At 36.7% G+C, this 24,643-nt stretch overlaps 1 protein-coding gene and 1 pseudogene across 2 annotated transcripts in view; one reads left to right on the forward strand and one right to left on the reverse strand.

Annotated features, from left to right (window-relative positions):
• The window catches only part of CUL2 (cullin 2), a 115,646-nt gene that overhangs the window by 43,253 nt on the left and 47,750 nt on the right, over positions 1-24,643 (reverse strand). For both annotated transcript variants that reach the window (XM_016197155.2, XM_016197154.2), the window contains exons 5-6: positions 22,576-22,681; positions 19,002-19,084 (exon numbers count right to left, since the gene is read on the reverse strand). In XM_016197155.2, coding sequence (XP_016052641.1) covers positions 19,002-19,084; positions 22,576-22,681 — 189 coding nt within the window. The remainder of the gene's footprint in view (positions 1-19,001; positions 19,085-22,575; positions 22,682-24,643) is intronic.
• LOC148094262 (ubiquitin-like protein FUBI pseudogene) lies at positions 24,167-24,593 on the forward strand (annotated as a pseudogene).

The raw sequence follows: 24,643 nt of genomic DNA on the forward strand, positions 1-24,643 counted from the left end.
GATTTTGAAGTCACACTCCCTTGGTTGGAGTTCTGGCTGTGTTAAACACTTTGGGCAGATGTTCAAACTCTTAGTACTCAGATTTCCTGCTCTATACAGTGCGCATAATATAAGTCCCTACTTCATGAGGATGTAATAAAGACTAAGTATAAGCCAAGAAAGCACATAGCACAGTACATAAGTAAACAATCAATAAACATTAGCCAGTCCTGAAAGTACTGACAGGAGCAAAATAAAACCATTTTCAACTTATTAGAGAAGATAATAAAGCTAGGAGACCAATAAACCACTGACTTTGACTTAAAATACGTTTTTATTGATTTTAGAGAGAGGAAGAAGGAGGGAGACAGAAACATCGATAAGAGAGTAACATCGATCGGGTGCCTCCTGCATGCACCCTGCTGGGGGTCAAGACCACAACCCAGGCATGTGTCCTGACCAGGAATCGAACCAGGGGCCTCTCACTACAAGGAACAATGCTCAACCAACCGAGCCACACAGGCCAGGGCTGATTGTGTGTTTCTTTTTTAATGTTTTAATTTATCTTTATTGTTGAAAGTATTACATATATCCCGTTTTTCCCCAGTGGTCCCCTCCACCCTGTACCTCCCCACCCTTACAAACCTTCACCAAACTACTATCTGTGTCCATGGGTTATGCACATATGCATATGTTCTTAGGTTAATCTCCCCCCACCTACCCACCACCCCCACCTTCCCTCTGAGATTCATCAATTTTTTCAATGCATCTATGTCTCTGGATCTATTTTGTTCATCAGTTTCTTTTGTCCATGAGATTCCACACGAATGACATCCTGTGATACTTGTCTGTCTCTGATTGGCTTATTTCACTTAGCACAATATTCTTAGCATAATAGGTGTCACCATGCTGTCTCAAAGAGTAAGAGATCCTTCTTTTTTAAAGCTGCCTAGTATTCCATGGTATAAATGTCTGAGAAGATGCTTGATATGATTTCAATCTTCTTGAACTTGTAGAGACTTGTTTTGTGTCCTACCATGTGATCTATCTTTGAGAATGTCCCATGCGCACTTGAGGAGAATGCCTATTCTGCAGCTTTGGAGTGAAATGTTCTGTAAATGTCAATTAAATCCATCTGATCTAGTGTGTCATTTAGAGCCACTGTTTCCTTGTTGACTTTTTGTCTGGAAGATCGATCCAGTGAAGTCAGTAGGGTGTTAAACTCCCCGACTATGACTGTATTACTGTCAACTCTCAAAGTCCTCCAGAAGTTTTTTTTGTACATTAAGGTGCTCCTATATTGGGTACATATGTTTACCAGGGTTGTATCTCCTTTATGGATCATTCCCTTTAGTATTACATAGTGACCTTTATTGTCTCATTATGGACTTCACTTTCAAGTCTATTTTTTCAGATATGAGTACTGCTACCCCAGCTTTTTGTTTTTTTCCATTTCCATGGAAAACTTTTTTCCATCCCTTCACTCAGTCTGTGTGTCTTTTGTTCTGAGATGGGTCTCTTGTAGACAGCATATATTTGGGTCATGTTTTATTATCCATTCAGCTACCCTAAATCTTTTGATTGGAAGAGTTAATCCATTTACACTTAAAGTTATTACTGATAGGTATGTATTTATTGCCATTTCATTATTTTTTTTTAATATATCTTTATTGATTTCAGAGAGAGGAAAGGAGATGGAGAAATATAGAAACATCAATGATGAGAGTCATTGATTGGCTGCAGCCTGTAACCCGGGCATGTGCCCTGACCAGGAATTGAACCCCGATCGCCTGGTCAACGCTCAACCGCTGAGCCATGCCCAGCCAGGCGCCATTTTATTTCTTTATGCCTGTTTCTCATTCTCTCTATTTCAACTTCTTACAGCAGTCCCTTTAACATTTCTTTCAGTGCTGGTTTGGTGACGATAAACTCCACTAGCCTTTATTCAGTCCGAAAAGCTCTATATTTCACAATTTATTTTGAATAACAGCCTTGTTGGATAGAGTAGTCATGGATTCAGATCCTTGCTTTCATTACATTGAATACTTCATGCCATTCCCTTCTGGCCAGTAGAGTTTCTGGTGAGAAAACAGCTGATAGCTTTATGGAAGCTACTTTGTAGGCAACAGATTGCTTTACTCTTGCTGCCTTTAAGATTCTCTCTTTCTCTTGAATTTTTGGCATTTTAATTATGATGTATCTCGGGGTGGGCTCTTTGGGTTCTTGCTTGGGACTCTCTGTGCCTCCTGAACTTGTGTGACTTTTTCCTTGACCAGGTTAGGGAAGTTTTCTGTCATTATTTCTTCAAACAGGTTCTCTAACCCTTATTTACTTTGTTCACCTTCTGGAACTCCTATGGTGCAAAAATTGTTACATATTATGTTGTCTCACAGCTCCCTTAAACTGCCCTCCTGTTTTTTAATTGTTTTTTCTTTTTGGTTCTCTGATTGAGAGATTTTTTCCCCACCCTTTCTTTTAATTTGCTAAACTGATCCTCAGCTTCCCCTAATCTGCTGTTTATTCCTTCCAAAGTATTTTTAATTTCTACTATGTCATTTTAAATTTCCTTCATAGTTTCCATATCTTTTCTCATGCTTTTGAGCATCCTTACAATCAGGATTCTGAACTCTATATCTGATAGACTGCTTATCTCCATTTAATTTAGCTCTTTTTCTGGAGAACTCTTTTGTTCTTTCATTTGGAGCTTATTTTTATGTCTCCGCGTTTTGGCTGCCTCTTTTGGGTTCATTTCTATGTATTAGGTAGGTCTGCTAGGACTCCCAGTCTTTTTGGAAGGTCTCTGGTGCAGGCCAGCATCAGACACTGTTTGTGACTGGCCTGGAGTACCCTGTTTGGAGTAATGAGCAATCCATAGCTTGTGGTTCCCTCTACTGGGGCTGGATGTGTTTGGAAAGGACCAAGATGTATATACCAAGGTCTGCTTTTCCATGCCCTCCGCCCAGAAGCAGATGATGCAATGACTCAAAGCACCAAAAGGTCGATTGTTATTCAAAGTGTCTTAATGAGTCTCAGGCTGTGGACCATAGCAATCCCTAGAACTTTCAACCCTGGATTCTCCTCACACAGCACTAGTCCACTCTGCCCTCCCTTTGGCGGAACCCAAGGTGAGTGGCTGCACACTAAACTTTGTGCATTGGCCCTTTAAAAGGGTACCTGCATTTCCATCTATTTCTCCCTGGCAGACAGAAACCCCACTGCTTTTCACAGCCAGATGTTTTGTGGGAACCTTTCTCAGTTCTGGAGCTCTGGGCTAGGAAGCCCAGCTTGGGGTTTAGACCCCAGAGTTCTCAGTGGGAACCCCTCATGTTTGAGATATCCCCCTGGACCTTCAGGTGCTGCCTATGGGAGCCTAGCCAGCCCTCTCCCATCTCTGCACTTCCTAACAATCTCTATGTGGTCTCCACTTTACGTCCTTGGTTATAAGGGTTCTCTCCAGCTAGTCTTTAGTTGATTCTTCAGGATGGTTTTTCTATATTTTAGTTGTAATTCCAGTTTGGTGCTGGGAGAGTATCAGTGTAGCTTTACTTAATCAGCTGCCATCTTGGAATCCTTCTGATTGTGATTTTTAAATCAAGCTTTTAAAGCCAACTAACTGAACATTTAACTCAAGATAGCAGACCAGTTTCCTGAATGTCATTACAAGTTAAACTGGACCTCTCAAAAATCCCAATATCAGTATGCGACAATGGGTATATTAATCTCTTAGTAAAACCTTCATTTACTGCATGTTTAAAATGACAATAGACTTCCAGCAAACTAAATGCAGCCTCTTGCTCTCACCTATATCTCAGAAATGACAGTGACACTTTTTAATATTCCATTATTGGAAGTAGCCCTTGGACCTGTAGAAAGTGAAAAAAGATAGAAAGAAGACGGGATAGTATCGAAAAATAAAACTACAGACCAAAATGCACAAGACAAAAAACTGCTACAAGGAGAGAGAGAGTGGAAGACAGGTAAGAAGTCAGATACAATGAATGCTGGATGGCACGTAGAGGTGGACAAAGCCAGCCAGGTCATCAGGAGAACAAGCCAGGCTCTGGAGCCAGGCAACAAGAGCAACTCTGTGTATGTCCTGCTGGAACAGTAAATGTGCTGCCTGAGGAGGTGAGGAAGGGAAACCTCTGTACCCAGATGACTGCTGCAGCACTCACCTGAGAGCACCACCTAGGTTCCCCCATTGCCACCTCAAAAAGGCACTGGGAAATCAAGGAAACATTTCACCTTCAGATTAGCATGATTTAATAACTTCAAGCATTGGTGAGTGGTAGAGAAACAGGTCTTCGCAGAAACTGCTTGTGGAAGAACAGGTACTTTACAGGGCAAACTGGAAAAATTCTAAATGTACATACTCTGTAACTCCAGACAAACAGTTGGAGCAAAGGTTGAATTAGTGAAAAAACTGGAAACAACCTAATATATATTACTAGGAGAACCATTTAATAAAATGAGGTAGAACCATACCAAATAGTATGTATCAGTTTAAAAAGAATGATACACACTCTATGTACTAACTAAAAAAGTTACCGCCTGGCCAGTGTGACTCAGTGGTTGAGCACTGACCCATGAACCTGGAGGTCACCGTTCAATTTCTGGTCAGGGCACATGCCTGGGTTTCAGGCTCAATCCCCAATAGGGGGCATGCATGAGGCAGCCGATCAATGATTCTCTCACCATTGGTGTTTGTATCTCTCTTTCCCTCTCCCTTCGCCTCTCTGAAATCAATAAAAACATTTTTTTTAAAAAAAGAAATGTTACCAAGATGTGTAATTGAATAAAAAAGAAGTTAATAAGTATAAATATCATTTATGATTTCTAAAAGTTAGAAAAAAAACTCGTATTAAACCCTGGCCGGATAGCTCACTTGGTTAGTGTTGTCCCAATATACCAAGGTTGTGAGTTCAATCCACAGTCAGGGCACATACAAGAATCAACAAAAGAATGCACAAACAAGTGGAACAACAAATCGATCTCTTTCTCTCTGTCTCCCTTCCTCTCTTTCTAAAATCAATTTTTAAAAATTAAACAAAACCAAAAAAACTTCAGTAAGCTAAAAAATGTTAGTATTTAGCATCAGTGGCTGATTATGAAAAAAATCAGACATTATAAAAAAAATCTACACCATTGCCAGGGGGAACCAACCTGAATCTAAGTAAGCTCTGGACTGCCAATTTGCAATAAATATAGAGGATAATGAAACATTTAAATTGTGCCTCATGTGTACAAACAGTAAAATCTAGACCATGGGAAAGTTTAACGATCAAATGGCAAGGTTTCATCAACAAATAAATTACGAGGGGGGAAAAATGGAGGGGAAACCTATTGATTAAAAGATTTAAAAGACATATATGTAAAGTTTTGATTCTTTTAATCCTCACACGAGTATGTTTTTATTGATTTATAGAGAGGAAGGGAGAGAGAGACAAGGAAAGAGAAACATCAACTGGTTGCCTCCCGACTGGGGATTCAACCTGCAACCTAGGTATGCGCCATGACTGGTAATCCAACCTGCAACCAACCTTTTGGTGTATGGGACGAGGTTCCAACCAACTGAGTCACCTGGCCAGGGCTAAAGTGTTTTTCTAGAATGGACAAAACTAAACTATAGAGTCTATGAATGCACACAATAGTGATAAAACCATACAGAAATAGAGGAAAGTGATTGCCCTAAAAGTCAGGATAGTGGCAACTTTTGGAGAGAGGGTATTAGGACACAGGCAAGGGTTTCAGGAGTGACTGGCATAATTCTATTTCCTGACTTGGGTGGTAGTAACAAGGGTATTCACCTTATAACAAAATTATTAAGCTGTACAACTATGTTGTATGATTTTCTATATCTGTATTTTATTTTACAATTAAAAAGTTTAAAAAAACGCACACAAAAAATTCCCAAAAGTCCAACAGAAAGTTATATAACAATACTAATATGTAATAGAATAAGAAAAAAGTACAAGACAGATAGCTACTATATAACAATAAAAATAATTAACCATGAAGAAAATAATCCTAACATTTATTCAACTAACAGCAGAGGCTCAAATGTGTAAAACAAAAACTAAGAATTGCAAGAAAGAAAATTAATAAATCTAAAAAAAAAGCCAGATTTCAAAACACATCTCTCAGAAACAGAGAAATAACAAAAGAATAAAGACTATTGCCCTGGCTAGTTTGGCTCTGTGGTTAGAGCTTCGACCTGCAGACTGAAGGGTCTCAGGTTCGATTCTGGCCAAGGGCACGCACCTCTGTTGCAGGCTTGATGCCTGGCCTGGGTCAGGGTACATGTGGGAGGCAATCAATTGATGTGTCTCTCTCACATCGATGTTTCTCTCTCTCTTTCTCTCTCTCTCTCTCCATTCCACTGTCTCTGAAAAGCAATGGAAAAAAATATCCTTGGGTGAGGATCAAAAAAATTAAAGACTATTAAGTTAGTTCTTTTTTTTTTTACCTAAGATTATATTTTCCCCAATGAAATCTAATGTCTTAATAATTAAGAAATACAGTAACAAACGTATGAACATGTCGGAGAAAACATACATTTTTCTAAATACATCTATGAATACTGTGTCAAGAGTCTGCAACCAGTCCTGGGAAAGTAAAATTGCATAACCCCCAAGAATATAAAAAAACTTGCTCCTACCAAAAGACATGATAAATATATTGCAGATTTGAAGAATAGATATGTTAATTGCATCCATTAGCAACTGTCAAAAGGTTGTGCTGACAAGCTTTACAGAAGAACCTGTCTTTAACGCTCTCATTTAGTAGCTTGGTTTACAATAGGAACAAAATCCTTTTGGCATCAAATGAAAAATAGCTGGCAGCCACATCACAGAGGTGTTTAAAGATATTCCCTGGGAACAAATTACCCCACTCTAGTATTTTGCTTCTTACTCCTAATTGCTCTCTTTAAAAAAAAAAAATTCATTACTTGGAGTAGGAAATACTGGCACAGTTATTCAACTATTGTTTCTTATTGTTTTTCTTTTTCCCTTTTTAAAATTTTTGCTTATTAATTTTTAGAAAGAGAGGAAGTGGGAGAGACAGAAACACTGATTTGTTGTTCTACTTATTTCTGCATTCATTGGTTGATTCTTGTATGTGCCCTGACTGGGGATCATATCTGCAACCTTTGATTATTGGGATGACACTCTAACCAACTGAGCTACCCAGCTAAGGCCCTTATTGTTATTCTGAAATATTTTTTTAAATTATTAATGGAGCTCTAACAGCCCTACAATGTACTAAGTAAATTGTTAATTTCTTTATTTCCTTTAACTGAAATTACCGCATAGGAAACTATTTTTAAAAATATCAGGATTTCTAGTCACTGTAAGAGAAAGGCACAGAATCACCTTCCATACGCTGTCTCAACCTCCACACCATATAATCATAACTTAAGCCTGAGAATGAATATGTCAGCAAAAGAGAGTTGGTTAAAAAATTTTAAGTTTTTCCCTCCCCAAGGATTCTGCACCCATTTGAGCCCAATCAAAACCATTCTTGTCTCCCAGAACAGGGAATGAAAAGTAAAATAAGAGCCAAATAATGAAAGAGAAAAGAAAGATACAATAGGGAAGGTCAACTAAGACAAAGTTGGTTCTTTGCAAAAATCCAACAAAATACAGAAACCTCTAAAAAAAGTGATCAAGAAAAGAAAGATGCAAATAAGCCATATTAAGAATACAGAATTATTCCAGGTGAGGGTTAGAAAGAAAACAATACATTAAGCAAGCAATCAAGGTTAACATCATGAGTAAAAAGACATGTTGATATCCTTTAGTCCTTGATATAAGAGAAGGGCACATCACCTGTGGCATTCTTCCCAAAAATCCATTTTCTCAATCTAATCATGAGAAAATATCAGACAAACCAAAATTGAGAGACATTATACAAAACACCTGGCCACTACTCTTTTTAAAAAGTGTCAAGGTCATAAAACATAAGGAAAGACTTAAAAAGAAGCTGGAGACTGGACATAGGTGCAGAATGTCCCACATTCACATAAGGTGGTTGAGAATCTGGAGGGATATCTCAGCTGTGGAGGTCCCTCCTGAAGAGCCAGTCCCACACCAGGCTCTCTAGCCCAGAGTGCCAGTGCCGGTAAAAGGAGCCCCCACAACATCTGGTTGAGAAAATCAGTGGGGATTCCATCCATCCAGGTGAGATAGAAGGCTACCGGAAACCCAGGCATCCTCTTAAAGAGCCCACAAACAGACTCACTTCCTCACAGGCACTTACCCTGGGCTGTGGCAAAGGGAGGATGGGGCTCTGAAGGTGCCAGAAACACAGAGGAAGATTGAATTATGTGGCTTCAGGGAGAGAGCTGGAGGGACAGACACATCATTCCTCTGTAGAGCGCTCTTCCCACATGGCCAAATCTGAATCTGTATTAGTCTGGTGAATACCACTCTCTCCACACTGATGACTGAGACTGGCCTCGCCCAACTCACAGCAGGAGGCTGTTTCAGTGGCTGAGCCTTATACAAAGCCCGCAGGTGGTGGCAGGCCTCAGGGTACCCTGTTGCTGAGTAGTCCCAGTACAGGTGACACCCAGCCTTGGTTCTGCAGCACAGGCAGCTACCAAACACAGATAACTTTGTAGCTTCTACCAAGGTAATGCATGGGAAATCACAAGCAGTGGCTGACTTTGGCCTGCACCAGAGGACCCAGACCAATACATCCAGTGGTTGGCTTCAGATCACAACAGTGGACCATCAATTAGCTCCACAAGTGACACATCCAAAGGATGGTCTTGAAAGGCACCAGAGCTTGCTGGAACAAATCTCACTCTGTGAAGTAAGACCCCTCACAGCAGCTCCTAGGCTGTGGTCATAACCAGTATTCACAGCCAGTCAGTCAGTCTAAAGGTAAACTCCACCCACTGATGTGCCAACAGCAATCAATAGGAAGGCAGATACAACCCACCCAAGGAACATTCTTTTAAAAAAAAAAAAATATATATATATATCTTTATTAATTTCAGAGAGAGGAAAGGAGAGGGAAAGAGACAGAAACATCAATGATGAGAGAGTCACTGATCAGACGCCTCCTGCATGCCCCCGACTGGGGACCGAGGCCACAACCCGGGCATGTGCCCTGACCAGGAATCAAACCCTGATCGCCTGGATCCCAGGTCGATGCTCAACCACTGAGCCACGCCCAGTGAGGCCCAAGGAACATTATTGAAGCACCAGACAGACTGTGCCACTGGGCCCCACAGGACATCTACTATATAAGGCCACCTACGAAAACTGGGAAATATAGCATATCTTCCTAATACAGTAACAAACACACAGAGCAGCCAAAATGAAAAGACAAAGAAACATTCCTAAATGAAAGAACAGGAGAAAACTCCAGAAACAGGAAACGAAATGGAGGCAAGCAATCTAACAGATACAGAACAGTAGTTATAAAGGGTGCTCAAGAAACTTGGTGAGAACTTCAACAAAGAGACAGTAAGCATAAGAAGGTCACAGAAACCATAAAAAAAAATAACAGTCAGAAATAAAGAATACAATTACTGAAATGAAGAATATACTAGAAGGAATCAACAGCAGATTAGATGAAGCAGAGGACTGAATGAATCAGTGATTTGGAAGACGAGATAGCAAAAAACATCCAATCAGAAGAGCCAAAAGAAAAAGAATCCAAAAATATGAGGATAGTTTAAAGGACTTCTGGGACAATATCAAGCATAACAACATCCAGAAGTTGAAGAGAGAGAGCAAGGGATAGAAAAATGAGCCCTGGCTGGTGTAGCTCAGTTCCTAGAGCTTCAGCCAACACACTGAGGGTCACAGGTTCAATTCCCAGTCAAGGGCATATACCTGGGTTGCCGGTTCCATCCCTGGTCCCAAGAAAAGAAAAATATTTGAATAAATAATGACCGAAATTTTCCTTAACCTGATGAAGGAAATAAAGAAGTCCAAGAAGCGCAGAGAGACCCAAATAAGATGAACCCAAGGAGGCCCACACCATAATAAGACACATCATAATTATTAAAATGCCAAAGCTTAAAGTACAAAGAGAATCTTAAAAGCGGCAAGAGAAATGCTGTTAGTTATCTACAATGGAGCTACCGCAAGACTGTCAGTTGATTTCTAAATAAAAACTTTTCAGGCCAGAAGGAACTGGAAGGAAATATTCAAAGTGATGAAGGACCTACAACCAAGACTATTCTACCCAGCAAGGCTATCATTTAAAATGAAAAGGGAGACAAAGAACTTCCAAGAAAAACAAGTTAGAGAATTTTATCACCACAAACCAGTATTACAAGAAATGTTGAAGAGACTTCTTTAAGAAGAAGGGGGGTGAGGGGGATAAACACATAAATATGAATAATAAAATGGCAATAACTATGTACCTATTAATAATCACTTTACATGTAAATACATTAAATGCTCCAACCAAAGATATAGGGTGACTGAATGGGTAAAGAAAATAAGACACTTACATATGCTGTCTACAAGACATTCAACTTCAGATCTAAAGACATACACAGACAAAGTAAATGGATGAAAAAGGATATTTCATGCAAATGGAAGCAAAAAAAAAAAGTTGGGGTAGCAATACTTACATCAGACAAAATAGACTTTAAAACATGGCTATAACAAGAGTCAAAAAAGGACATTTCATAATGATAAAAGGCTCAATCCACAAAAAGATATACCCCTTGTAAACATTTGTGCACCCAACATAGGAGCACTTAAATATATAAAGCAAATATTGATGGACATAAAGAGAGAAATTGACAGTAACACAGTCATAATAGGGGACTTTAATACCCTATTGTCATCACTGGATAGAACTTTCAGACAGGAAATCAACAAGGTGGCCTCAAATGACACATTAGACCAGGTTGATTTAATTGATATTTTTAGAGTATTTCACCCCAAAGCAGCAGGAGATACATTTTTTTTTAATTTTTAAAAACTTTTATTTATTTATTGATTTTGAGAGGGAGTGTGAGAGTGAGAGAGAGAGAAAGAGAGAGAAACATCAATTTGTCATTCCACTTATTTATGCATTCATTGGTTGATTCTTCTAAGTGCCCTGACCAGACATTCAAACCCAGAACCTTGGTGTATCAGGATGACGTTCTAACCAACTGAGCTACCCAGCCAGGGCAGAATATACATCCTTTTCAAGTGCTACATGAAACCAGATTATTTACAATAGCCAAGATATGGAGCAACCTAAGTGCCCATCAATGGATGACTGAATAAAGAAGTTATGGCACATATACAGAATGAAATATTACTTGGCCATGAAAAAGAAGGAAATCTTACCATTTGAAACAACATGGATGGACCTAGAGGGTCAGACAGAGAAAGACAAATACCATTTGATTTCACATATATGTGGAATCTAAAGAACAAAAGAACAAAACAGAAACAGACTCATAGACTCAGAGAACAACTAATGGTTAAGGAAGGGGGGTTAGGGGGCTAGGTGAAAAAGGGGAGGAATTTGGAGACTTGTGGGTTGGTGAACACACAATACAGTGTACAGGAGATGTGCTAGAATTCATCACCTGAAACCTGTATAATTTTGTTAAACCATGTCACCCAAGTAAATTCATTAAAAAGGGAAAAAAGGGGGGAAGGTATTAAGAATTACAAATTGGCAGTTAGAAGTCACAGGGGTGTAAAGTACAGTTAAAGGAAAATAGTCAATAATATTGTAATAACTATGTATGATGCCAGGTAGGTACTAGACTTATCAGAATAAATTATAGAGTGGAGGAGACAAGAGACATATGAGAGCTAAATGCAATGTAGTGACTTGGATTCACTCCAGGGACAGAATTACTACATCAGTGAAAAAACTGGAAAAGTGCAAATAAAGTCTGTCATTTAGTTAATAGTATTATACCAATGTTCACATACCATGAGTTGTAAGATGGTGATGGTAGGGAAGCAGGGTGAAAGAGTAGAGGAACTCTCTGTACTAGCTTTGCAACTCTTCTATAAATTTAAAGTTACTTCAATTAGAAAGTTTTTTGAAGAGAATATGGTCAACGCTGATTTTCCAACAATTTTGAAAACATATTTCACAACTAATGTAAGAAGAAATGTAAGTCTGACTAGTCTTAACACCATAGAAAAAACTGCAGCAGTGTTAAAGATATTTTTAAAACATCTTAGTACAAAGAAACCCTAGAACCAGATGGTTTTGTAGGGAGTTTTACTAAACATTAAAAAAAAAAATGATGACTCAAATTTCAAACAAACTCTTTTCTTTAAAAGAGGAAATACACCCTAATTCAGCCTATAATAAGCCTGATACCAAACCCAAAGACATTATGAGAAAGAATAATTACAGGCCCACACACTCATGAATATAGATGTAAAATTATAAATAAAATACTTGCAAATCAAATGCAACAATGAGTAAAAATTATAAGACAAAAATCAACCTGGGTTTTATCTCAGTTATACAAAGATAATTTAATATTAGAATATCTATAAATGTAATTCACCACATTAACTGATTAAGTGAAAAAAACATAATCACTCAATAGAAATATGAGTCATTTTGAAAAATTCAACACCGCCCGGCCGGGCGTGGCTCAGCGGTTGTGCGTCGACCTAGGATCCAGGGGATCAGGGTTCGATTCCCGGTCAGGGCACATGCCCAGGTTGCGGGCTGCAGCTGATCAATGACTCTCTCATCATTGGTGTTCCTATCTCTCTCTCTCCCTCTCCCTTCCTCTCTCTGAAATCAATAAAGATATATTTAATAAATAAATAAATAAATAAATAAATAAATATTCAATACCAATTCCAATTAATGTCATCATTCTGATAAAAAACATCTATTAAAAAAGACTAATGAGCCCAGCGTCGTGGCTCAGCAGTTGAGCATCAACCTAGGATCCAGGAGATCGCAGTTCAATTCCCAGTCAGGGCAAATGCCCAGGTTGCAGGCTTGATCCCCAGTAGGGGATGTGCAGGAGGCAACCGGTCAGTGACTCTCTCATCATTGCTGGTTCTATCTCTATTTCTCTCTCTCCCTTCTTCTCTCTGAAATCAATAAAGATATATTTTTTAAAAAACAAACTAGTGAAATCATCTTAAATAGAAAAATGTTACACATGTAAACTTTAAAAAATCAGGAATTACTATGCTCTCTGTCTCAGGAGCACTCCTGTGCCTTTCCCTTTCCCCTCTTCTCCCCACAAGACGTGTTACCTTTGCCTTTATCTCTCCTAAGATCCAAGGGCTCTTCTTTTGCTTCTGTAACTTGTTTCCTGAGCCTATGCAGCCAGCAGGCTCACTTCTACTACCTCTGTAAACTTTCTCTTATAATTTGAACAGAAATAAATAAAAATCAGGAATGAGACAAAGATGCTCATCCACCACCTCTCTTCAACATTGCTTTGGGGGGTCTTAGAAAATAAGATGTGACGCCCGGCCGGGCGTGGCTCAGCGGCTGAGCGTCGACCTAGGATCCAGGCTATCGGGGTTCAATTCCTGGTCAGGGCACATGCCCGGGTTGTGGGCTCAATCAATGACTCTCTCATCCATGATGTTTTTATCTCTCTCTCTCCCTCTCCTTTCCTCTCTCTGAAATCAATAAAGATATATTTAAAAAAAAGAAAAAAAAGAAAAGATGATGTGTGCCTGGCTGGGCGTGGCTCAGCAGCTGAATATCGAACTATGATCCAGGAGATCGCGGTTCAATTCCCAGTCAAGGCACATGCCCTTGTTGCAGGCTTGATCCCCAGTAGGGGGCATGCAGGAGGTAGCTGATCAATGACTGTCTCATCATTGATGCTTCTATCTCTCTCTCTCCTTCTCCCTTCCTCTCTGTGAAATCAATAAAGATATATAAAATAAATAAAAATAAAAGGGGACCCGACACTACCCTACTAAAAAAAAGAAAGAAAATGAGATGTGTGTGCAGATGTGCATGTGCACACACACATAGATTATTATAGCTTACACAGAAATATGCATAAATTATTAGAAATGATAGAATTTAACAAGGTGGCTGAATATAAGATTTATATACATGTCAGTTGTAGTTCTATGAACTAGCAGAAAACAAACAGAACAGGTAATTATATAGAACAAACTTTTGGAATAACATTAGAGAATACTAAGTATCTCAAAATAAATCTAACAAAAGCCTTCAGGACCTTTACAAATAAAGTTATAAAAACTTATTAGGAGACATTAAAGAAGGCATAATAAACAGATATACTATGTTCATGGACAGAAAGATTTAATATAGCAAAGATGTAAATTCTCTCCAACCTAATTATAGATTCAATTCCATTTCAATCTCACAGAAAAAAAATTTAAAGGTAACTTATAATCACCTCTAAAAAGGTGACTATATGAAAAAAGTGCAAAAGAACACTCAGAACACTTCTCGCTTATAAAGGGCAATCTTGTGTTACCAGATAGCAAGACTTATTAAGCTATAATAATAAACATGGTAAAGACTGAAAAACTAACAAATGGAACAGAAAAGAGCCTGAAATGGAATCATACTTTGGTATCTGTATGATATTAGATCAGCAGGAAAAGTAGAAGAATTTAAAATATGGACCTGCGAAATCACAAATATTTTTCCATTTGTCACTTAACTCTTGCCATTGTTTATGATGTTCATATGCAAACAGAAAGAGTATGCTTAAGTCATGACTGTCTTGCTGCTGAGTTACAATTTCAGAATGAATAAAAACTCTAACAAGCATTTTTATGTGGGGAGGGTCTAAAGCGCCATCTTCCTAAAGGAATATAAAGATTCCCCCAAAAAGGACAAAAGCCACTATCCTTAAATAAACAAATATTAAAGTACAATAAAACTACTATCAGTAGTTATAAGGAGAGAAAAGGAAGTCTAGGTAAAAGGAAGAACATAGAAATAGTCACATTTTATGAGCTGTTCAAACTTTTAAAAAATATTTTTAAATTTTGAAATAATTACAGATTCACAGGAAATTGAAAAAATATAGAGCAATCCTGTGTACCCTTCACCCAGTTTCTTCAATGGTAACATTTTATATAACTGTGGCACAATATCAAAACCAGGAAATCAACATTGGTACAAACTATAGATCTTATTCAGATTTCATCAAGTTTTTTTTGTTGTTGTTAATCTTCACCCAAGGATATTTTTTCCATTGATGATCTTTAGAGAGAGTGAAAGGGTGGGAGGAAGGAGCAGGGTACGGGGGAGGATTGATGTGTGAGAGACACATTGATTGGTTGCCTCCTAAACGTGCTCGACCTGGGCAGGGAATGAACCTGCAACCCAGATACATGCCCTTGACTAGGAATCAAACCCATAACCCTTTGGTGTGCCGGCTGATGCTCTAACCACTGAGCAACACCAGCCAGGGCTCGGCAGTTTTTATATACAATCATTTGTGTACATTTGAGTATGTGTGGTTCCATGAAATTTTATCACATATCTAGATTCATGTCATCAGCACCATATTCAAGATATAAAACTATTTTATCACCATAAAGAAACTCCTTCATACTACCACTTTGTTGCCTCATACCAACCACTGAACTGTTCTGACTTTTAAGAATATTATATATAATTTAATCCTCAAACGAGGATACATTTTTACTGATTATTTAGAGGAACAGACAGAGAGAGAGAGGGAGGGAGGAAGAAAGAGAGGGAGGGAGAGAGAAAGCGAGAAACCCATATGTGCCCCAACTGGGATCAAACGGGCAACCTAGGCATGTGCCCTGACTGGGAATTGAACCCACAACCTTTTGGTGTATGGGATGATGCTCCAAGCAACTGAACCACCCGGCCAGGGCAAGAATATATTTTTAAGTGTTCTTAATAGTTATGTAATCAAAAAATCTAAATTTAAAAAAGGAACCACTCCAATAAAAGCTTTATAGAATAAGTGAAGGGAAAATTATTTAGTGTAGAACAGTACTTCATAACTGGTGGTCTGGACTAGATACATAAATATCATCTGGAAGCTCTGTAAAACTAGAGGTTCCTAGTCTCCCTTGGAACCCAGATATCTACGCTTTCAAAAAGTTACCCAAATGTATGCATGTCTGTACATGTGTATAAGAGTGTATGTAATATATATGTATACAGATGTAAACATATGTACATGTACATATATGTGCACATATACAATCTTAAATGCATAGAAAATTTCTGTTAGAATAAACACTTTAAATCCTTAATAGTGATTTTCTTTAAATAACAGAAGTGAAGGTACTAGGGGAAAAGTAAAACAACTCTTAGTTTTTTTTTAACTTTCTGTACATTTTTATTTTTCTGCAATCAGCATATATTACTTATATAACTTTTTTGTAGAAACGTAATTCTTTGAAATATTCCCCACACAAGCCTGATTTTCAGTGGACAGATCTGAGAAACCACTAGTAGATGGTAATGTTATTTAGACACTTGTAGAGAATATTTAGGAACTCAGGGATAAATATGGGTAAATGAATTATAAATAAGTTGATAGGAAATCAAATTTGCAATAAATATTCTCTGCTAGATCTGAAAAGATTTTATTCTGTAAATCTGGTGGAGCTCTTTCCACAAAGTAGTTACAGGTACAATAATAAAATATTTCCTTGTTAGTAGCAATGGCATGTGATACAACTTGAGCAAACTATTAGCCATATTAGCTCAAATGCCAATGGATAAATAGATGTTAAAGCAATGCGGTGGAAAGACCCAAATTGGAAGTTTAAAGGCATGGAGTCTCTTTCCTTAGGTAAGTCAAGTTTAATACATCACTTCTTTTTGTTGAAGTTCAATTTACTTAAATAAAATTTGCCCTATTTCCTTAAGATCAAATAAAGAAATATGTGTGAAAACATCAGAATACTCAAGGCATTATAAAACTAAAGTGATTAAGCTGAAGTATTAGGGCTAGGAGTTGAAGAAATATTCTGTGGACTAAAAAGATAGGCCTAATGGATTTAGAGTTAGAAAAACCCAGAATTTAATCCTTGGAATTAAGAAGACGGGGGATAGAGTCAAATCAGCATTGTTTAGAGCACTACTACTCACTTATTTGTAAAATACCACCAACCTCCTAGGGTTGTGAAGATTAAATGGGATAATGCATGTAGGGCTCTTAGAATAATGCTTGGAACATAGTTCTCAAATGTAATTATTATTATTATTACTATTATTATTAAGCTTTGGGTTTCCTTAGCTGTAAAATGTGGGATAATGCCTACCTAATAGACATGAAAAGTCAGTACTTTAAAGGAAGCTGTTTATAACAACAAAACTAAGGCAACTTGGCATAACATCTCTGACCATCTACCTCTATGTCTTTCCCAGAAATAATGTACTATAGTTCTATTATTTTTCTTATAGATTTTCTTGAATTTTTCATCAAATTCATTTTTAACAAGCTAACAATCACACTTAAAAATTTACTAGATTGGAACACAATTATATTAAAAGAGACTTTTCATAAAAGTACATTTAGAAAATGATAACAATATTTTCGTTATATTTTTGATGTAAAATAGCTGAATTCCAAGTCAAGAAAAATGTTACTATTTCTTAGCAAAAGAAATTATATTACAACCTACAAATCTTGTTGGGAGTGCTCTTTTAGTTAATAATAGTTTAGCACTGAAAAGTGAAAGCAAAAAAGTTGTTCAACCCCACTGCTTTACTTCTGACTTTTATCTGAATCTTACTGTCTTTGGAAACAATGGAATCACTAAAAGGGTAAGTAACAACTTTTTAAAACCAATTTACTAATTGCTACCATTTACTTTCTATTTGGTATTAACATTGAATTTTAGAATATTCTCTTATTCTCTTTTGTGGCTTGCTTTTTCTTAACCCCTTATTTCTTACTAGGAGCCCCTCACATGAAAAACTCCACATGCGGGTCTTTTTAACCAAAGCAGATTCACTAGAAAACAAAATAAACAAACAAAATAGAAACAGACTCACAGATACAGAGAACAGACTGGTGGTTGCCAGAGGGGAAGGGGGTTGGAGGATGGATAAAAAAGGTGAAGGGATTAAGAAGTACAGATTGGTAGTTACAAAATAGTGACAGGCATGTAAAGTACAGCATAGGGAATATAGTCAATAATATTGTAATAACTACATATGGTGCCAGGTGGGTACTGGAAATATCAGGGGAATATTTTGTAAAGTATATGGCTATCTAACCACTATGCATACACCTGAAACTAATACAAAATAATAAGGACTATAAACTGTAATTGAATAACAAAATAAAAATTTAAAAATAAAATTTAAAAACTAAAAGAGAAACAAAAAAGAAAGCAGATTCAGATGGAGTGGTCATTACCACACTGTAATTCACTGGTCTAAGTAATTTCAGTTCCAGTAGCCTGAAATTTTTTATATATACATCTGCATAACTGACTTTTAGTGCCTTCGTTTCTCCAAAGCTGATTTAGTTCTTTTATTTTCCAAAGATTAATAAAAATCTTTTAAGCCAGAGCTGACCCAAGGATATTCTATTCTGGACTCCACAGGAAAATTTGCTTTGTCCCAAACTCTATTCACACAGCAATTAGGCAGAGTCAATCACTCTGGGCCATGAGTAGAGTGGGAAGATATTTTCCCATAAATTTACCAGACAATAACAGGCAAGTTATTGGTTTAACACTGGGGCTAAAAGATAAACAACTGACTAAAATAATCTGTGTTCTTGAATAGGTTATTCTCATCAGGATTTAAACTAAGAAAATATGTTCAAACAACTTGGGACTCCCTGGAGGGTCTAAGAGGTTTCAGCACTGAAAAACAGTAAGTCACTTCCTTTAGGGACTTATTTATTTGCTAAGCATGTTTAAGCTATAAATAAAGACCAAGGACTTGCCCAAAAAATTAAACTATAATTTTTAAATATGGCATTAAGATGGAAAATGATCATTACAGTAAAATGAGGCCTAAGTCTGGTCAATAGCCAAGCAACTGTACACTATTTGAAATAATATCAAACAGCAAATTAGAAGTGACTCAAGAAGATAAATGTCAGAACTCACTTTTTGATTTCTCGGAGCAACATTCGTATGAGGATGGTCTGAAGCGGTTCAACCATTAATTTCCTCCACATATCCAATGCTAGCTGCCAGAAAAAATAAAAGCCATCAAGGCTGAATTACTTAGTATTTTTTTTTAACATTTTAAGACTTTTTAAAAAATACCCACCAAAGAAATATTTATAACTAATATTTCAAAATTCAAATGAAAACTGAATATAAGGGAAATTTCTAATTTTAAATGATATCATATCAGACTTGTACAAAGAACAATAAAGATTTTTTGATTAGCTGAAAATTTTATAGAAACAATTGATTTTTATAAAACCTTATTTGATTACTAGATGCTCAATATTATTCAGAGGCTATAGATGTCAAGATTGTAACAACCAAAGGAGTTATGTTAAATAATGTAATTTGGCTGTTAGCTAATTTTTTAAATTATAGAGCCTCTCACACAAACATAAAAGGATAGATCAATTTAATGGATAATAAATTAAAATAAGCCTGTATTCACCACCCAGTTTACGAAACACGACTTCACCATTACCATTGCCCCAAACATCCTCCTCCTTCCCCCTCAGAGGTTTTTGCTATCCTGAATTTTGTGTTAAATCATTCCCTTGCTTATAATTCTACCAAATGTGTAGGTATCCCCATATGATATTTTTGAAGTTGACCATTTCTGACCTTGTTAACGAAATCACATTGTATGTATGATTTAAAAAATTTTAACTGTGTTATTGAAATCCATCTAAATTGAAAGATACAGTATAAATATACCATGATTTATTTTTCCTTTTGACTGCTCATGACATATGTTTGTGATTCCAGTTTTTGCTACTGAGAAAAATGCTGCTGTTCTTGTATATGTCTTCTGGTGGACATAAGCAAGAAGTTCCTGGATATGCACCTTCAGTGGAGATGCTGGGCTATAAGGGTTAGGGACACACAAAGCTTTACTAAGTAAAGCCAAATGGTTTTCCAATTTACATTCGTATAAGCAATGAATGAAAGTTCCCATTAATCAATATCCTTGACAACAAATGTGACTGCCAGGCTTTAGTTAAGCTTTGGCAATCTGTTGGATGTAAAATGGCATCTCCTTGGTCATTTCAACTGGCAATTTCTCAAATAAAACTGGGTATCTTTTTATATGTTTATGGTGCATCTCAGTTTTTTTCCTGTGAAATTCATCTCTTGCCCATTATTCCATTAATGCTTGTCTCATTCTTAAGGAAACCTAGGAGTTCTTTATATATTGTAGAAATGAATTCCTTGAGTTTTGCATAATCCAGTTTGTCATAGTTTGTGACCTGACTTTTGAATTTCTTTATAGTTTTTTATTAAAAATATATTATATTTTAATGTACTCAAATTTATCAATCTTTTCCTTTATCATTTGTATTTTTTTGGTCTTTCAAGAACTCCTTCACTACCCTAAGGTCATAAGGGTATGGTCATAAGATCATAAGGTCTTCTATATTGTCTCCCAAAAGTTTTAAAGTTTTCCCTATCACATTTAAGCCTTTAAACTCCTATATATTTTTTTCCATACACAGTACAAATTACTCCAGAATTAAAAACTGATTGCTCCTGTTTCTAACTGAACTGCATCCACAGCAGTATAAGTCTGTTTTTAGCCTCTCCATTCTGTTTCCCTGGAGTAACTCTACTCTGATCCATTGGTAATTCCATTTCAAATAAGTAAAGGAACATCCTTCAAGTTTTGCTTTTTTTTTTTTTTTTTTTAAGTAGCATGAACAGGTAAAAATAGAAGGTAATACATAAGAAACTGAGATTTTACAGCTGTTGTGGAAGAGCAAATTGGTAAAGCCTTTTGAAAGACAAGTTGGCAGAGCAAGCTTTAACCCAGATAATCAACTTCCAGGTACCCGCTCTATGACAATTTCTGCCTCTATATAGAGATATATACATAAATGTAATCCCATAAGTGTAACTTTGTCTACTTTGTTCACTGATGTATTCCTAAAATACAGAGCAGTGCCTGGCACACAGAGGGATTCAAAAAATATATAACAAACAAACAACAATATTCACTGTATTATTGTTTGTAGTAACAAAAAACTGAAAAGAGAAATCATTTAATAATTAACAAATTATTGTTATATCCCTAATGTAGAATATTAAGCTATCACACAAAAATAAGCTTATATGAAAAGAACTCCTAGACATATTAACAAAAAAGGTATAAAATACAAGTTGGAGGACTTTAAATATGGTATGACACCATCGTTTAAAAAATGAAATCAAAACTATTATGCATGAAAGTATGACATTTATATGCAAATGCACAGGTAAAATTCAGAAAAGATATAAACCAAATTTTTTATAGTGATTTCCTCTGGGAAAAGGTGCAGGCTTGATGGTGTTAGTAATAAGAAACGATCATTAAGTAAAATATTTGCTTATAAACCTACTAATTAAAGCAACCACTGTTAAGATTTTGGTATTTCTCACTGATGTGCTTCAGAAAATCCTTTTTTCCCCCTTCAGTTTTATTCCTATTAAATATATCATGTTACCCTTTGTTAAAGATCCTATGAACTATTTTCTACTACTAATTTATTCATTTGCCTACCTTTATAACAAAATCATACTGGATACATTCTTCTACATAAGATTTTTATTGTTGGCTGCTGGAAATTTACATTGTCTACCCATTAATCACCCTTATTAGTAATGACTGCAAAGAATACTTTCAAACATTTAAACTTTTTCCCCCATACTTATTAGTTTCACAGTATAGATTATGAGGCCTAAGATTACCTGGTCAACAGGTATTAAACATTTTAAAGTCCACTAAAAGATACTGACAAATTTCTTAAAAGGATTATTCTAATTTAAATCTCTAATAATGCTACATCTTATGTTTATTTCTTTCAATACCACTCATCACAATTTAACATTAATTTCTTTACTTCTCTGGCATCTGCTTCCCCATGATAGGGGCCTTCTGTCTGTTCACCACTGTATCTACAACGTCTGGCTACTCAACAAATATGTATTACCTGAAAAAACAAACATTATACTAGACTATTTCTTTCACAATCAGTATATGCATTACATATAATTCTCCACATTTAACTTTGCACTGTACCTCAAGAATTTGAGTAATTTACTTGAACTGCACACATTGTTTTACTCTGAATTTAATTACTTTTAAAAGTTAAAGTAAATTTATTATATCCATAAACTTGTATTTATTCTCTTTTAGGATCCCTTTTAAGTCCATGTCCTTTGCACTTTTTAACTACAAGAGTCTCAACATTTTCTAAATAGTTTCCATGAGCTTTGTCACATAACAGAACTACAAACCTATCATCATTTTAATTATTAAAATAATACTCATAATATCTTTTCTGTTCTTTTCATCTATTTAAAAATTCTTAGGAAATCATTAAATATTTTATTTACTTAACATTTGGGATGTTTAAAATGTTGACAGTCTTGAGATAGTCAACTAAGTGTCCTTAAAAAAAAGGACAGTGAATCAAATGTTTTTAAATGAATAAAAACGTTCTTATGCTTGTCAGTAATTTAAAGAATTTCCTACCTCTCCTATTTCCATAAGAGGTTCATTCATATCTACACCACCATAGCCATACTGAAGGTCAGCTTCTGTCAATTTATTTTTTTTAATAAACTGGGTGTTGAGATACCTGAAAAATAAATGTAGTATCATTGGACAGTATGTCAAAACAGGTAGGAAAACCAGTAATTTGTAACTTTGGAATAATCATTTTAGGGTTATAAATCATCTACAGAATAATTTAGTAATATATCCAAAAGAAATTAAGTAAAAATATAAAATATAAAAATTATCAGCCCAACTTTCTATGTAAGGCCCTAAGAGACAATGGATAAGACCTCTAGAGCAATAAAAAAACCCCTGTAAACTCAGTCTCACTTAAAAAAACTCAAGGGGCTCTGGCTGGGTGGTTCCGTTGGTTGAAGCATCATCCCATACCAAAAAGTTGTGGATTTGATTCCCAGTCAGGGCACATACATACCTAGGTTATAGGTTTGATCCCTAGTTGGAGCACATATGGGAGAAAATCGATCAATGTCTCTTTCTCTCTAGCATCGATGTTTCTCTCTCTCTCTTCCTCTCTCTAAAAATCAATAAACATATCCTCGGGTGAGGATTTTAAAAAAAGAAAAATACTCAAGGCTTTTGCTCTAAAAATTCCAAAAGTCTTATATCCTAATAGGTCCTATCCAATGGACAAGCCTTCAACAATCTTACTTGTTCATTCTCAGATTCTTCTCAGGAAGTCAAGATAAGTTTGCTTTGCAAAGAATTAAACAAAACATGGTTAAAAGATCAAAATCAGGTATATTTCTAATTTACACTTTTCCCCAGGAAAAAAAATGGAACTTTTAAGTTTTAAACAAACAAAAAAATCACAATCAGTAGGTAAGAAAATGGAATCAACTGTTATAGACAGTAAGAGGTAGGAGTAAAGCTGACAGATACATACACTTTCTAAAGTTTACTGCATTGAAATGAAAGGTCCACTTAACATTTACAGACAAGTGACAATGAAAGTAAAGACAACAAAAATTTCAACTGCCACCAACAATTCTAAGAGGTGATGAAATATATAATTCCTGGAATTAACACCAAAACAGCATAGCCACAATCATTTACACAAGTTTCACTCCCACATTCACTAACTTCAAGCCTCTGGACTCCAAGGCTTACAACCTTGGTGCTCCATTTGACATTTAGCCTCCTCTGCCCATAGGTTACAAATACTTTTTTTTTTTCCTTCAAAATGTCCTCTAACCTTTCCTTCCATTCCCAATGTAACCCTCATAATTTCATGCTGGGTTTGCAACCATACCTTCTACTGAGGAAAGGAGAATAAGACTGAGAGAAAGAAGTAAAAGCCAAAGAGAATGGCTTCTTCACTTGAAGTAGAATATCTGGGATTGGAACAGAAATGCCTGAAATGCTCTATCCCAGGTATTTTAATCTCTGGCCTCAGTCATTTTGGTCTCAGTTCAAGTACACCTCTCTCAGGAAAGACCTGACCCCAATCCAAATTAACCCTGAGTGATGTGGCACAAAGACATATATGCCCTCACTCCTTTCTTTCTTGATTCCATCTTCGGGTAGCTGCAGTGGCTGAAGTTCAGTCACTGGAATGCAGTTCTTTGTCTGTGCCCAGGAGCTCCACTGCCTCTAGGTGACCTGCCAGGAGCTGGCTGCCCAGATCAAGGCTCATGTAGCCTCGCTGGAGGGCACGGCTCCAGAAGACTGAGTTGTGCTCCTGGCAGGCATGCCCCCTAGAGGATGACTCTGCCCTGGGCCAGTGTGGGGTGGAGGCTCTGACCATTCTGGAAGTAGCCAGACACATGCTTGGAGGTAAAGTACATGGTTCCCTGGACCATGCTGGAAAAGTAAGAGGTCAGACTCCCAAGGTGGCCAAACAGGAGAAAAAGAAGACTGGTTGCGCTAAGCCACAGATGCAGCATACCCGGGGTTTTGTAAATGTTGTGCCCACCTTTGGCAAGAAGGGCCCAAAGCCAACTCTTAAAGTGCTTTGTAATCCTGGTTTTCTCTAATAAAGCCACTTAGCCCAGGCCTCCCCCCAAAATTAACCTTAACTTCCCAC

This window comes from Miniopterus natalensis, chromosome 1 (genome assembly GCF_054644295.1).
Source record: "Miniopterus natalensis isolate mMinNat1 chromosome 1, mMinNat1.hap1, whole genome shotgun sequence".
Taxonomy (NCBI): Eukaryota; Metazoa; Chordata; class Mammalia; order Chiroptera; family Miniopteridae; genus Miniopterus; species Miniopterus natalensis.